The 16,930-nt window shown below is 44.6% G+C and overlaps 2 protein-coding genes across 2 annotated transcripts in view; both read left to right on the forward strand.

The window, feature by feature from the left end:
• Nucleotides 1–137: 137 nt before the first annotated feature.
• On the forward strand, nt 138–4,543 carry LOC308366754 (uncharacterized protein). Its single transcript, XM_080840496.1, has 5 exons — nt 138–269; nt 999–1,167; nt 1,521–1,576; nt 1,700–1,799; nt 2,349–4,543. The coding sequence occupies exons 1-5, from the start codon at nt 153–155 to the stop codon at nt 3,380–3,382; spliced, it is 1,476 nt and encodes a 491-aa protein (XP_080696622.1). The 5' UTR covers nt 138–152; the 3' UTR covers nt 3,383–4,543.
• Nucleotides 4,544–5,249: 706 nt separating this feature from the next.
• The window catches only part of ccser2b (coiled-coil serine-rich protein 2b), a 76,071-nt gene continuing 64,390 nt past the window's right edge, over nt 5,250–16,930 (forward strand). The window contains exons 1-2 of the mRNA XM_080840713.1: nt 5,250–5,536; nt 6,057–6,137. The gene's annotated coding sequence lies outside the window, so the exon portion shown is untranslated. The remainder of the gene's footprint in view (nt 5,537–6,056; nt 6,138–16,930) is intronic.

The raw sequence follows: 16,930 nt of genomic DNA on the forward strand, positions 1-16,930 counted from the left end.
ACTAACTGGTTATTCACACAAATGTGGCCTTAAATTCACATACTGACTGGCCAAGGAGACCCGACGTGACAAGTAGAATGTCAAATTGTGTCGCTCTGCAAACCCACCTGGCATCCGTCATGGAGACTTTAGTTCATGCGGCTATTGCTGAAATGTGCAAACTTGTGGAAGAGGGATCGCTGTTCTTATTTAGTGTAGAGCTTACAGAGGAACAGCGGGCAAATGAGGAACTAAAGATAACGATGCAGACGGAGAGTGAGATGAGGATGGTGAGTGTGTTGCTCTAAGTTTGTTGTACTACCAAGAGGCCCAAAGCACTCCCCCTAGCCGGGGAGCAGTGCGAGCCGCTTGCAGAAACGTATTCAGCAATGTCAGCATGATCTTTTTGTGAGTCACTGCTTTAGATTTCGTAACTTTGTATATACAATGCATGGGATGTTTCTGATTCTGTGTTGTCACGTGGAAATGCAGCAGTATGGCGTGGGCGCAAAAATATTGCGTTTCAATGCGACTGCTGCAGCATTTTGATGGATGCAAGGCACTTGCGGTTAAAATGTCTGGCGTATCCACATTAGTTGATGATCGATTGTGTCGCTGTTGCAGATGTTTTCCCTCACAGCTTAAAAAAACTTGACACGAACAGCACATTTTTGATGAATATTTCAGTATATATTAAGCTATACATTTGAGCAACATCCACTACAATAACACCATACATTCCAACATAATAGATGTATTTCTTATTTCTTAGGTACATTTATGAATATACTCAGGCATTAAGCACATGGCTTTCCAGTTCTTCATATGTCAGACTCTCTTCAGTATTCATGTATTCTCCATTCAGTGCCTGCCTGACACTGTTCATTGAAATAAGCACCTTGAGACCTCTTTTTATGTGAAAGTGTGCTATAAAAATAAAATCCATTATTATAGTTATGATTCAATGTTTCTAGCCTACCTGATTCTCACCTAATCAGTGCTTCATTCTCTTTGATAAGACTCAGTTTGCCTCCATTATGGAAGTTCTGGGTAACGAGGCGCTGGGAAAGATCATCAAGCTTGTGGATGAAACAAAGTTTCTCTTGGACATGGAGTGCAAGACCTTCCAAGGCAAAAAGGCAAAGCCTCCCGGCTGCTTCCTAAACATCTTATCAGTTGGTGGGATGGGTAAGGAGATGCCTTTACTTGTTCTTCATAGTGGAAAGACTTCATTAGATGCACATTGTCAGTCATATGGTTTTCACTGACTGATGCACTGTTGACGTATGGCCATCAGAATTAAAAACATCAGATAATATGTGAAACTCTGTGTTTAGCATATGTGAAGAGCCAAATTGGGATATGCTCATTTCATCAGTCATGACCTTAGTATAGTATAGTTATAGTATGTTAGTATAGTATAGTTATAGTATGTTAGTATAGTATAGTTATAGTATGTTAGCTCACTATATTTCTATTTCACAACAGTCTTTACACATAGTAGTTATTCTTCTTTCTGTAATTGTATTCCATTCATTTAGAAGAGGAGCATTCGTACGATGGCTGTGGCAGAAGTGCTGAATTAGGTCCTGAGGAGGTAAGATCTCTCTTGAGGTTTTTTTTTATGTGAAATGAGCAATGGCCTGTATTTGTTTTGTGTAAGATTACAGGGATGGATTGGGTTCTTTATTCAGCTCAAATGTTTCTGTTTGTGTTTCAGTCACCAGATGAGCAGACAGAGAGGCCTGAATCTCCTCTCGTCATGGCTGTTACCATCAGGGATGAATTTGGCAAGATTGATCTCAGAAAACTTGCAGATTGTAAGAATGGAGTAGCCTCAAATTTCAGTTTTTTTCAAGTGGAAGATGTTTTGGAAGTGAAAGATAGATAGATTGATGGATACTTTATTAATCCCGAGGGGACATTTAGGTCACCCAGTAGCTTATACAGTCAGATTTGGCATTTGTTCTCAGTTTTTTGTGTTGTTCCAATGCAAACAAAGGAAACAAACATGTGAATACCAACATATTTGCAATTGCAACAATTTTTTGGGAGAAGTGGGGCATTATCTGACAGAAGTGCAGGGTCGCCAATATTTTTGTCCACGACTGTACATAGTCACATACATGTTCACAAGGAGTGGTGTGTTTACAGATACAGATACAAGAATGGCTCTGACCCTATGTTGATACACATAAACATGCTGTTACAACCATGTGTCTTGTATTAGGTTGGAAAATTCTTCCATTGTCATCCTGCCTTGACTAAAAGTGGTGTGCTTTTCCTCTCTGTCTCTGTCTGTCTCTCTCCATTTCTGTTTCCCACTCTATCTGTGTTTGTGTTTGTTTGCACAATATCTCCCTATTCAGGTGTGTTGGACCCTGGCTCAAAGGACGCCCTGTCCATGGACGAGCAGAACAGCAGTGACAGCAACGAAAACGTTGAGGGTTTCGCTGGCATCATCAGTAGCTCTGGAAAGAAGATCCTGATTTGCACTGAGTGTGGGAAAAGCTTCTCCACCGTGAGTAAGCTGAAGTCCCACCAGCGTATCCACACAGGAGAGAAGCCCTTTGGCTGCGAGCTGTGTGGCAAAGCCTTCGCCCACAAGCAGAGCCTCAACGTCCACCAGAACATGCACAGTGGCAAGAAGCCCTTCACATGCGACGTCTGTGGCAAGTCCTTCAGCAAAGCATCGCACATGAAGACCCATCAGATCATCCATACAGGAGAGAAGCCCTTTGCATGCCAGGAGTGTGGGAAGACATTTAACCTGGCACAGAATCTGGCCCGACACCAGCTTATCCACACAGGGGAGAAGGTGTTCAGTTGCCTGATCTGCCAGAAGAGGTTCACGCGGGCCGTCACACTCAAGAGCCATCAGCTCATCCACACGGGTCAGAAGCCCTTTAAGTGCTCCATATGCGGCAAGAGCTTCCGGCACGCGGTCAACCTCAAGATCCACGAGCGCATCCACATGGACGTGCGGCCCTACAGCTGTGAGCTCTGCGGCAAGGCTTTCCGCCAGTCGGTCAACCTGAAGATCCACAAACGCATCCACACGGGCGAGAAGCCCTTCACCTGCAAGGAGTGCGGCAAGAGCTTTAGCCAGCAGAGCAGCCTTGTCTCTCACAGACGCACGCACTCGGGAGAGAAGCCGTTCGGCTGCACCTTCTGCGACAAGCGCTTCAACAACACGAACAGCCTCAAGCTGCACGAGCGCACGCACACCGGCGAGAAGCCGTACCACTGCGAGTTCTGCGGGAAGACGTTTAGCCAAGGCAGCCACCTGCGCACGCACAAACGGCACGTGCACGCGGGGGGCAAGCAGTACATCTGCGACAAGTGCGGAAAGAGGTACTCGGACCCCCGCAACTTGAAGCTACATAAGTGTGTGTATGCTTGATCCCCACACGGCAGCCGTGGGGGTTTGAAATGACAGTGTGCTGTTGTCCTTGGCCAATGGCATGCCTGAGTACATTTTGCTGTGTCTGCACTGTGCGAATATATAATCAAATAATTATTTTGGGACAGAGATTCCTGAGAGTGGACCTCTTTTGCTATACTGTCAAGCCCTCTGTAGGTCACTAAAGGCCTATGTTGTTGCTGTCTGGTGACTCTGTGATGTCACCAACCCTTTTCTCCTTAAAAAAAAAAGAACAAGGTGAAGTTTGCGGCTTTTTTAAGTTCACCTACACCAGCCTCCCCTTTCAATGAACACACCATACAAATAATCATTCTCTCTGGGTATGGCTACACTGGGACGGTGTACACACTGGTTTAGCGTTTGGGAAAGGAATACATTTGTGTCCACTGTTCCTTCTTCCTGTAGCACAGAAGGAATTGATACATCGTAGTTAATGACTAACAGATCCCCTGTGCACTTTATCAGAAAGGGTTAATGTGATGGAGAAACAGCGTTTATACCATTCCTAGCTTTCTAAAGCAATGGCAAAAGTGCTGTTGGGGTAGTGGTGATGGGTTGGACAAAGATGGACAAACCATGTTGCCTTTCATTCCTGATCCCACCATTCAATGTGGGCAGCATATCACATCACATCACATCACAGCACAGCACAGCAAAGCACGTCACGCACATGTACGATCCAGTCTATAGGAACCTTCTTGAGAGGTCAAATTACTACTGTTGAACTGTTGACACAGACCAAATAAGCCAAGCAGCCTTTGTAAGTGTGAGGAGAGGTTTCCGATGAGAATAGATTTGTAGACACAGATCTAAATGTTTATTGAAGCTTTTGTGAAAGCATTTCATATGTTCGGACAAAGTTGCTGTGCAGTGCAGCTTCATGTGTAAATGCATTATCGGTTTAAAGTTGCCATTGTAAGGTGACAAACACTACACTACTGTATGAACATTGGATATCATTTCAAACTTATTGAGTGGTGGAAACCATTTCATACTTGATAAGGAGCCCTTGTGATTTTTTTTTTTTCAACAGTCAATAGTCATGTTTTTGTTTCATGCTGAAATCAGTGTAGATTGGCCACAGCATTGTCTGTACATTTTTATTTTGTTTCTGTTCCTTTCTGTAAATGGCCCATAGGAAACCTTGTGTGGAAGTTGAATTTCAGATGGTATAATTTATGCAAATAAAAATCAGAAAGGTAATATGTCAAAATAAATAAATACATTGTAAAGTACTCTGCCTTGTGTATGGCTTTTACAGGTCCAGGATACATCTATTTAGTTTTAGGATTAAGATAATGTTAGATGTTACATTTAGTTTTTTTTTGCATATGTTTTGAGTGAATTTTAAGTAATTCTTGGCATTTTGTTTTATAGTCAGAAAGATTGCAGTCTTTGAAATGTCATGATTTGCTGTTCTTCTTTGAAGAATGTTTAGAGAAGTCTGTATCAAATTAGATTAATTCAGATAATGCCCGATAAATTAAATGAGCTCTAGTTAATCCACTGGAGTATTTAATAATTAAGCAATATAGCACGAGTGGGGTAGGTAAGGGATAATCCCACGGGTGGTGTTCGGCCGTAGCCATCGAGGCCGCTAGGCGTTGAAGTAGCTTTAACTCCGATAGTTCAGAGACCCTTTTGTCACGATGCAAGTTAGCTTGTACCGATTGATAAGTTTCTGTTGACCTAACCATTAAAAAAAAAAAAAAAAAAAAATCTTTGGTGCAAAATTGAAGTCCGTGGGTACAGCAACGGAGGCGCTGTGTCCCGTTGTGTGAGTTCTTGACTACGTCAGCGTCAGCTGTGCTGGCGTGTAGTTCATAGAAAAAAAAAGTGGAGCACAAGCGGCAGGGAATAGACCGACTGACGGACACCTCCCAACCGAGAACTGCTCAAAGCGGTTGTGGTAGTCGGACCTAACGTTACAGGACATATATGGAGCACACTACAGTGATCTAGAAAGAATGAATGAATGAAGTGGCCTACGTAGAGGACTACTCATTTCCCTTTTAATAAAAACATCAAGACTGTTAGCTAGCTATCTACGTGACGTACGAACCCGTACTTGCTGCCTTTGTAGCCGGCTAAACCAACGGAGGAAAGGATTTATCAACAAGTTCCTGCTATAAGGTAAATCCAATGGGACAGTAACCCTATGTAAATAGTGGTTGTCTGTAAAGGTGGATGCCGGCTTATATGTTTACATGTGTTGACAACCGTGGCAGGACTGTTAGCTAGCCGGTGCTATGTTAACGTTTAATGTGGTCTTACCACAGTTAGGAAATACAAATGTATTACGGTAAACATATATATCACATTGGTAATTTATCTCATAATCATTTGGCAATTAACTACTAGCTAATGCTGCTGTCTTAAGGAATCATTTGCTAACGTGATAATATATGGGAAGGGGGCAGCGTTACCTAGCAAGATCCCATAACGTCACGCTCAGGATACTCGTCTCTGCTCGCTGTAGTTCCTTATTCGTTTCCCATTGTACCTAGTCTGGGAACATCTGAAGCGTTGTTGTCGGATTCAATGCACCTTAGACTACATATTTATAAGATAATACCCAAGTCATGTAAGAAGAATTGTTACACTGCTACCAAAACACAACAAAAAAGAATGACTGCAGCTCAACACTTTTCAGGAGTCGAGTGAAGCCAGGAATCGGGGCATTCTCTCGGTGCAGTGTGTTGTGAATACATGATGGACGGTTCTTCTGTCTAAGGTAAAATTACTTTTTTTCTTGTTGAGAGACCAGATAACAGTTCATTTTTTGTTCAGTGGGTAGAGTACAACCACATATTTACCAGCAGGGATATTGTCTCCATCTGCACTATAAGATGTAGTCGTGAACATCTGTCACTTTAATGGTTAAATCTCTTTTGTTTTACAGTAGCACACTGACAGACTACCAACCTTTGCGTAATGCATTTATAAACTGACACATTTTTATGAGCCTAGTGCGCTCTGCTTGCTTTACTGGTGGAACATGCTGGCCTTGACTTGTTTGGTGTGTGTGTGTAGTGCACCTGTGCCTAAAGCACTTATAACCAGAGGAGCAGTGTTCCCTGCTGGCTCAGGAGAAGTCTTAAATCTGGGTTGAGAGGAAAAATAGATTTTCTGTCCTCATATCTTCCACCACACCCAACATTTGTCTACGTGTAAAACACAGGAGAGTGATCCCTGAGAGTGATTCCTCTCTCCCGGAGAATCACAGACAGAGATAGTGGCTTTGATTGGCTTTAATGGCATATGGTAGCCAGAGTCAGTAGAGACTGCCTGCCTGGTGTAACATGACTCTACCACTGGCAGAAGGAGATAGAGATCGAGAGAGAGACAGAGGGGGAGAGAGAGAGAGAGAGAGCTGCAGCTGAACACACTGTCAGCACACGCTCCCTATTTACAGCCTGGGCAGAATCCTACCTTTAAGCTAATACTGTATGTCTGCAACCTGTAAACTGTTATTTGATTAATCAACTAAATCACTAGCGGACATTTCCGTGTGCTACTCCCTAAACCTCCTTGGGATTAGCTTACTTAGAAGATCAGCTCTGGATCAGTGTGTGGATTCTTAGAGTGATTCCAGAGATTCTCCAGTCTGTAAGGCTGCCGACGTTGTGGGCTTAATTGCATGGAGAGGATTATTCTTGCATGACACGCCCTGCAGGGCGAGCTGACATGATTAGCGCTCATGATGATGCTACTTACTGTACTAGTGTGGTTTTGGTGGGTTAATCAGCGGCACAGATGCTCCAGCTAAGTGTGTTCACCCCCAGGGGATCCCGGGCGGCAGTAGCCTAATTAAACACAACCTGCTTCTGATCGCGCAAGAGGGTCAGGGAGAATTTTGGGACTTTCGGGACAACTACCTTCTCCTCTCTTCTGTTTTTGGATGTCCTCCCCTCTCTTTGTTCCACTATCTTCCTCTTGTGGCGTAGCTTCTCGTTCCTTACTCTCCACCCTCTTCTCTCTCTCTTTCATTCACTTCTCCTCAGTGTCTTTCTCCACCTTCTTCTCTACCCATTCTATTTCCCTCTTCTCGCCCCATGTCATTCGCTCATCCTCCCTCTGTATCCTTAACCCCTTTTCCTCCTTCTCCTTCTCTTTTCCTGTCCTCTGCTGTCCTCTCTCCCTTTCTCCTCCTCTCCACTTTTCTCCACTCCTTCCTCTCTCCTCTTCTCTTCTCTCCTCTGGTGTTTATTATGGCCATGGATGCTTAATATGACTTCAGAAACTCTCAGGTAGTGCTGGCGGGTGCCCCTCCTTCACATCACTTCAATGCTACAGATATCATCCAACTCCAGCCCTGTTCTGGCCCAGTTTTGGCCCAGTTTTGGCAGGGGTTTGGCCCCCATCTGGCACCAGGTCAGGGCCGGTTCCGTTCAGGCCTCAGCTGTTATCCAGCTCAGAGTGCTAGCCCTTCAGAGCACATGGGAAAGCTACCCAGAACTGCCCCTTCAGCACTGCTCAGCGGCTCTGTTTACAGACACGCGTGCTCCACACCAGATAGAGAGACGCCATGTTATCCGCCCCCAAAATAAACAGAGTCCCTTTTCCTTCCCTCTTGGCGTTCTCTTACAGGAAGGGTGACCTTGGCTCTGCCACTGTGAGGTTCTCACAAGCGTGTAGAGGTCACGTGGTACACGGGTTGCTTTTCAGGTGTGCTCCTGCTCGCGTAAAGCATTATCTCATCTGATAAGGGAGAAGTGTTAGTGAAGACGACTCCCACCAGCCCCCTCCCCCCTCTCTCACACACACACACACACACACACACACACACACACACACACACACACACACACACACACACACACACACACACACACACACACACACACACACACAGACACATTCCATACCTATCCCTCTCTCTCTCTCTCTCTCTCTCTCTCTCTCTTTCTCTTTCTCTGTCTCTGTCCCTCTTTCCCTTCCTGACATTGGTTCCCATTGCAGTGTGTGGGTCTAATGTGTTTTGTGCTAGGCTATAACATACAGAGCTGTGCCTGAGAGCTTCTTTTGTGCTCCTGTCGCTGGGCCTGCACAGTCTTCTCACTTGTAGCAGCATGGGAGCCTTGTGCATTGTGATTGTTTGGGGTGAGGCCATCAATCTCTGTGTGTGTGTGTGTGTGTGTGTGTGTGTGTGTGTGTGTGTGTGTGTGTGATGGTGAGGCCATTGTACAGTGTTTGTGTGCAATGATAAGGGTTTTTGTTCTCTGTTGTGTGTGTGGTGGTGTGGCTATTGTAATCCCTGTGTAATGGTTACTGGAAAAAGCTGTGTGTGTGTGTGTGTGTGTGTGTTTGTGTGTGTGACTTTCTGATGACGATACCTGTAGAGTACAGTCAGGTTCGCTTTTGTGATGATTGGGTTAGTGTGTGCCTGTGTGTGTGATACTGATGTAGCCATTGAGGAGTGTTTGTTCAGCTGGTAGTCAGCTGTACCTCTCTCTCTCTCTCTCTGTCTCTGGTGGTCTGCCTCTTTACCGGTGTTTGCTGCGGGTAGCTCTGCTCCCTGGGTGGTGGGCATTTAATGGCACTAAGAGATGATTGCTTCTTAAAACAGGGTGTTAGAGAGAGCCACTACAGCTATAAACTATAATGAACGCACACGTTCACATATGCACACACACACACACACACACACACACACACACACACACACACACACACACACACAGTAATTTGAGATTAGTTACCATCTCTCATGCTCTCTATCTCTCTCTCTCATGCTCTTTCTCTCTCTCATGCTCTTTCTCTCTGTCTCTGTCTCTCTCACACAAAAATAGGTTAACACTGACAGTAAATCTGGTACATTACTAACTTGAAATCATTAAGTAATGGGCAGAGGATTAGTTATGATCAGCAACAACCCCCTCCATCCATTTTTATTCTCTCCCTCCCATTCACACACACACACACACACACACACACACACACACACACACACACACGTTTGCTCCTAATAGGCTAGTCGTCAGTGTTTGTTATGGTTTCCCCTCTTTTTCTTATTCCCTCTCTCACACACATACTCACACACACACACACACACATACACACACACACACACACACACACAGTTGCTAATCCTAATAGGCTAGTCGTCAGTGTTTGTTATGGGTTTTGGAGCCTGTGTTGCTTGAGCGCATGGCTGGGGTGGTGTTCAGTGGTGGGGTGAGCAGTGAGCAGTGTGCTCATTGCAGCGGCAGTGCCAGCAGCTAGCAGCAGTAGCAGCAGTAGCAGGGGCCACTGGGAGAATGCGGGGCTTTGTCTCTGTGCAGCCGTGGGGAGTTGATGTGCCCTGGAGAGGGAGCGCTAAGGGCCCTCAACCTTCTCCACAACGGGGACATTGTCCCCATGAGGGCTCCAGTCAGAGGAGTCCCACATGGGGAGGCTGTGTGTGCCTCGGGGCCTCCCTGCTGGGAGAGAACAGCAGAGACACACACACACAGTCACACACACAGTCATACACACACACAGTCACACACACAGTCACACACACAGTCATACACACACACAGACACACACAGTCACACACACACAGTCACACGCACACAGTCACACGCACACAGTCACACACACACACGCAGTCACCCATGCAGTCACTCACGCAGACACACACGCAGTCACACACGCAGTCACACACACACTCACGCACACAATCATTTTCATGTTGATTATCATAGGGCTGCCACATGTTGTCCTTGAATATCAGATGATGGCCTTCTAAAACTGCAGGGTCTGGTATGATGGGTTATGGATTTTAAGATCTCTCCTATTGTTGGTTCCCAAGGGTCTGTTTTCAGTACTAGGCCTGTCCTTCTGGTGTCTAGCTTTGTCCTGTATTTGACCTTCTGCAATAATGTTGCACTTAAATCTCTCAGTTGTGGTAACCTGTTAAATCATTGATGACAAATCTGGTTCTAGTATGAAAAGGTATGATCTGTAGTGTACATTGCCCTGAATAACAATATCACTCAAAAGCTCAAGGTTGATGTTATTCTCCTTGAGCATTTAGGCTAGCACTAGCCTACCCACTAAATGCTAGTGACTTAGGATATCGGTTTTTGGTTAATCACCCAAGTCCTGTCCCACCTGTCACTCTTGTGTCATCATGAATATGACAGGAGATGGAAAGAAGTGGTGTGTTTGTGATGTGTGTGGTGTGTTTGTGATGTGTATGTGTGTGTGTGTGGTGTGTCTGTGGTGTGTTTGTGATGTATCCTTGTGATGTGTCTATGGTGGGTTTGTGATGTGACTGTCTATGGTATGTTTGTGATGTGTCTGTGGTGTGGTGCATATCTATAGTTCATCTGTTCCCATTTACATGTGAAGGGACAAAGCCTTGGGAAGGATGTTGGCTTTCCATCACAAAGGATTGTCTCCAGCTGGAGCAGCTGGAGCTGGAGTAAGGCACTCTGTATAACGAGAGAGAGCGACTCAGGGGAAAGAGCTGGAGTAAAGCGCTCTGTATAACGAGAGAGAAAGGGACTTTGGGGAAATGGCCTCTCCTTTCATTGTGTGTATAGCCAGTGCAAGTGAATGGATCATCCATCTTTTGTTATTTCATGAAGAGCGCTAATGTCCCTCTCTGCCTCCACAATATTTCTTTGTGTGTGTTTATTTGTGATCGGCTGTGTGTGTGTGTGTGTGTGTGTGTGTGCTTGAGTGTGTGTGTGTATTTGAGTCTGTGTTGGCATGCATAGTGTTCTTTCACCCCCCACCGCCCCCCCCGCCCCCACCCATACACGTCAGAGACCCCTCCTGTTTTAAGAGGAGGAGTGACTGCACTAATTAGCTTTGCTAACCTCTTCCGTGTCACTGCCCCTTATCACGGCCGTTTTAACCCCATCCATGCGTTAGCGTCTGATCATGCCGCCTTTGCAGCCCCCTCCCCAGCCCCTCCACAGGCATTTATTGACCCATTAAACCAGAAACTGGACGTGCTGAGAGCCCATCGCCTCAAGACGCTTCAAGCGAGCCGTGAACCCTGTACTGTCCAGAGTGGCCAGCTTTCAAGGCTAACTTCGCCTGTGCTGTCTGACGCCTTCAGCTAGCCCTCAACCCTGTGCTGTCTGAGCCCTTCAGCTTGCCCTCAACCCTGTGTTGTCTGACCCATGCGACAGATGTAGGACACGGTCACTGGTTCAGTGCTGTGACTGGTTTATGCTATGATTGCTAATGCTTGAATCAACCATGTTGTCTGGCTCATGTGGACGTGCACTGCTAGAGTGAGATGCTTGGGTGTTGTTGGCTATCCCAGGGTTGTGGGTGTAAAGCCTTGCTGTGGCACTAGGAAGAGGACCATCATGAACCAACTGATTCCACTAACGGCCTAGTGTGGGGAGGACTGGTGTGGGGGGGACTCTTCGACTCTATGTCAGGCACAATAACTTCCTCATAGCATCAACCGACAGTAAAGCAACTGAAAGGGACATCACATTTTTCGCAGTCTCCAAAAAGCAATTCATAATGACAGGGTAGACTTGTAGCACACATGGTTTTTAAAGAAACTTAATGAAGACAGGGTAGACTTGTAGCACACATGGTTTTTAAAGAAACTTAATGAAGACAGGGTAGACTTGTAGCACACATGGTTTTTAAAGAAACTTAATAATGTCAGGGTAGACTTGTAGCACACATGGTTTTTAAAGAAACTTAATAATGTCAGGGTAGACTTGTAGCACACATGGTTTTTAAAGAAACTTAATGAAGACAGGGCAGACTTGTAGCACACATGGTTTTTAAAGAAACTTAATGAAGACAGGGTAGACTTGTAGCACACATGGTTTTTAAAGAAACTTAATGAAGACAGGGCAGACTTGTAGCACACATGGTTTTAAAAGAAACTTAATGAAGACAGGGCAGACTTGTAGCACACATGGTTTTTAAAGAAACTTAATGAAGACAGGGTAGACTTATAGCACACATGGTTTTTTAAGAAACTTAATGAAGACAGGGTAGACTTGTAGCACACATGGTTTTTAAAGAAACTTAATGAAGACAGGGTAGACTTGTAGCACACATGGTTTTTTAAGAAACTTAATGAAGACAGGGTAGACTTGTAGCACACATGGTTTTTAAAGAAACTTAATAATGACAGGGTAGACTTGTAGCACACATGGTTTTTTAAGAAACTTAATGAAGACAGGGCAGACTTGTAGCACACATGGTTTTTAAAGAAACTTAATGAAGACAGGGTAGACTTGTAGCACACATGGTTTTTAAAGAAACTTAATGAAGACAGGGCAGACTTGTAGCACACATGGTTTTTAAAGAAACTTAATGAAGACAGGGTAGACTTGTAGCACACATGTTTTTTTAAGAAACTTAATGAAGACAGGGTAGACTTGTAGCACACATGGTTTTTAAAGAAACTTAATAATGACAGGGCAGACTTGTAGCACACATGTTTTTTAAAGAAACTTAATGAAGACAGGGTAGACTTGTAGCACACATGGTTTTTTAAGAAACTTAATGAAGACAGGGCAGACTTGTTGCACACATGTTTTTTAAAGAAACTTAATGAAGACAGGGTAGACTTGTAGCACACATGGTTTTTAAAGAAACTTAATGAAGACAGGGTAGACTTGTAGCACACATGGTTTTTAAAGAAACTTAATAATGACAGGGCAGACTTGTAGCACACATGTTTTTTAAAGAAACTTAATGAAGACAGGGTAGACTTGTAGCACACATGGTTTTTTAAGAAACTTAATGAAGACAGGGCAGACTTGTAGCACACATGGTTTTTAAAGAAACTTAATGAAGACAGGGCAGACTTGTAGCACACATGTTTTTTAAAGAAACGTAATGAAGACAGGGTAGACTTGTAGCACACATGGTTTTTAAAGAAACTTAATAATGACAGGGCAGACTTGTAGCACACATGTTTTTTAAAGAAACTTAATGAAGACAGGGTAGACTTGTAGCACACATGGTTTTTAAAGAAACTTAATGAAGACAGGGCAGACTTGTAGCACACATGGTTTTAAAAGAAACTTAATGAAGACAGGGCAGACTTGTAGCACACATGGTTTTTTAAGAAACTTAATGAAGACAGGGCAGACTTGTAGCACACATGGTTTTTAAAGAAACTTAATGAAGACAGGGTAGACTTGTAGCACACATGGTTTTTAAAGAAACTTAATGAAGACAGGGCAGACTTGTAGCACACATGGTTTTTAAAGAAACTTAATGAAGACAGGGTAGACTTGTAGCACACATGTTTTTTTAAGAAACTTAATGAAGACAGGGTAGACTTGTAGCACACATGGTTTTTAAAGAAACTTAATAATGACAGGGCAGACTTGTAGCACACATGTTTTTTAAAGAAACTTAATGAAGACAGGGTAGACTTGTAGCACACATGTTTTTTTAAGAAACTTAATGAAGACAGGGCAGACTTGTAGCACACATGTTTTTTAAAGAAACTTAATGAAGACAGGGTAGACTTGTAGCACACATGGTTTTTAAAGAAACTTAATGAAGACAGGGTAGACTTGTAGCACACATGGTTTTTAAAGAAACTTAATAATGACAGGGCAGACTTGTAGCACACATGTTTTTTAAAGAAACTTAATGAAGACAGGGTAGACTTGTAGCACACATGGTTTTTTAAGAAACTTAATGAAGACAGGGCAGACTTGTAGCACACATGTTTTTTAAAGAAACTTAATGAAGACAGGGTAGACTTGTAGCACACATGGTTTTAAAGAAACTTAATGAAGACAGGGCAGACTTGTAGCACACATGGTTTTTAAAGAAACTTAATGAAGACAGGGTAGACTTGTAGCACACATGGTTTTTAAAGAAACTTAATGAAGACAGGGCAGACTTGTAGCACACATGTTTTTTAAAGAAACTTAATGAAGACAGGGTAGACTTGTAGCACACATGGTTTTTAAAGAAACTTAATGAAGACAGGGTAGACTTGTAGCACACATGGTTTTTAAAGAAACTTAATGAAGACAGGGCAGACTTGTAGCACACATGGTTTTTAAAGAAACTTAATGAAGACAGGGTAGACGTGTAGCACACATGGTTTTTAAAGAAAACTTAATGAAGACAGGGTAGACTTGTAGCACACATGGTTTTTAAAGAAACTTAATAATGAAAGGGTAGACTTGTAGCACACATGGTTTTAAAAGAAACTTAATGAAGACAGGGTAGACTTGTAGCACACATGGTTTTTAAAGAAACTTAATAATGACAGGGTAGACTTGTAGCACACATGGTTTTAAAAGAAACTTAATGAAGACAGGGTAGACTTGTAGCATGCAGGGTTTTACAGTACTGTAATGACCTATCTCCTCTTTACCTCTCACACAGCATTAAGGCTACTCCCTTGGATTTCCTAAACATAATGGCCAAAAACCAGACAGAGAACATCAATCGACAGGACTAGCACTAGACAGAGAAAGACCTCTTCAGCTTTGGCCTGTCTCTGTCCTGGAGTGGTGATGCTGTGCTGTGCTGTGCTGTGCTGTGCTGTGCTGTGCTGTGCTGTGCTGTGCTGTGCTGTGCTGTGCTGTGCTGTGCTGTGCTGTGCTGTGCTGTGCTGGGCCTTTCTTCTGTGGAGATGAAGACTATGGAGCGACCTCTATGTGCGTCTCTCTGTCCTTTCCTGATGGCAGTGCTTACTCTCTGCTCTGTGTGCGTCTCTCTGTCCTTTCCTGATGGCAGTGCTTACTCTCTGCTCTGTGTGCGTCTCTCTGTCCTTTCCTGATGGCAGTGCTTACTCTCTGCTCTGTGTGCGTCTCTCTGTCCTTTCCTGATGGCAGTGCTTACTCTCTGCTCTGTGTGCTTCTCTCTGTCCTGTCCTGATGGCAGTGCTAGCTCTCTGCTCTGTATGCGTCTCTCTATCCTTTCCTGATGGCAGTGCTAGCTCTCTGCTCTGTGTGCGTCTCTCTGTCCTGTCCTGATGGCAGTGCTAGCTCTCTGCTCTGTGTGCGTCTCTCTGTCCTGTCCTGATGGCAGTGCTAGCTCTCTGCTCTGTATGCGTCTCTCTATCCTTTCCTGATGGTAGTGCTAGCTCTCTGCTCTATGTGCGTCTCTCTGTCCTGTCCTGATGGCAGTGCTAGCTCTCTGCTCTGTGTGCGTCTCTCTGTCCTGTCCTGATGGCAGTGCTAGCTCTCTGCTCTGTGTGCGTCTCTCTGTCCTGTCCTGATGGCAGAGCTAGCTCTCTGCTCTGTGTGCGTCTCTCTGTCCTGTCCTGATGGCAGAGCTAGCTCTCTGCTCTGTGTGCGTCTCTCTGTCCTGTCCTGATGGCAGAGCTAGCTCTCTGCTCTGTGTGCGTCTCCTCTGTGGAGGTGAAGAGTCCTGCCTCGTGACGCCTCCCGTGGCTAAGGGCGATCAGGACCATCTGTCTGCACAGACGCTACCAAACTGAGTCCCTGTGCTCATTTACGCCCGTCTCCTCATCAGCTGCTCCATGGAGCCCTGTAGCCGCTCACACAAACATCCACATAGACGGTTCTAGAGCACATTACAGTGGAACATCACTATAATTCCCGCACATGTATAGACCACATCACAGTGAAACACTGCTGTTTCCATACAGTCTACTGTCTAATGTTTCTAGACAAGATCACTGTAGAGCATTGCTAAGATTTCCACACAGATAGATCTAGACCAGATTGCATTTGAGCTAAGGTTTCCAAAACAGATGGTTCTAGACCAGATGACATTAGAACTAAGGTTTCCGCACAGATGGTTCTAGAACACATGCGCTGCTCTCATTATTGGCTCAGATAAAATATTGCTTCCAGGTCAGTGTGTCCAGGGAGCACTGCAGAATAACAGTCACAGTTCCTATTGATTCCCTGCTATTGCCATGGCCAGTTGAGGTGCAGGCTTTTGTATAATTGATGAGGAGGCTTATTTGAGGCACGGTAACTCAATAGCCATCTTGGTATCGTCAGAGAAGGTTAGTGTGTGTGTGTGTGTACGTGCGTGTGTGTGTGTGTGTGTACGTACATGTGTGTGTGTGTGTGTGTGTGTTTGTGTGAGAGGGGGAGAGAAAATTAACCCATAATACGCATTTATAAGTCTTTTATATAACCACAGCGGTGCACTGGTGCATCATCATTTTCATTTTTTCGAGCGGTGTGGTTTGTGCGTCGTGTTCCGTGTAACGTGGCCGTGGAGAGCGGTGAGCCAGAAGGAGATGCCTAGCAACGGACCCAAATTGAGGGCATCTGCGGTGGCATTCTGCGTGTGCCCCAGGCAGGCTGAGTCAAAGTCACGTGGCTGGGCTTTGTGATGCTTGGTCAAGACTGACTCCTACCTCCAGAGAAAGAAACACACACAGGTGTACACACACACACACACACACACACACACACACACACACACACACACACACACACACACACACACACACACACAGAGACACACACACACACAGTGTCAGCTAGGGTTGTGTGCTATGTGTCTGTGAGACCTCTATGTTGGTAGAGGATGCAGTGCTAGAGAAGATACACACACACACACACACACACACACACACACACACACACACAC

Source organism: Sprattus sprattus (genome assembly GCF_963457725.1).
Source record: "Sprattus sprattus genome assembly, chromosome: 6".
Classification (NCBI taxonomy): domain Eukaryota; kingdom Metazoa; phylum Chordata; class Actinopteri; order Clupeiformes; family Clupeidae; genus Sprattus; species Sprattus sprattus.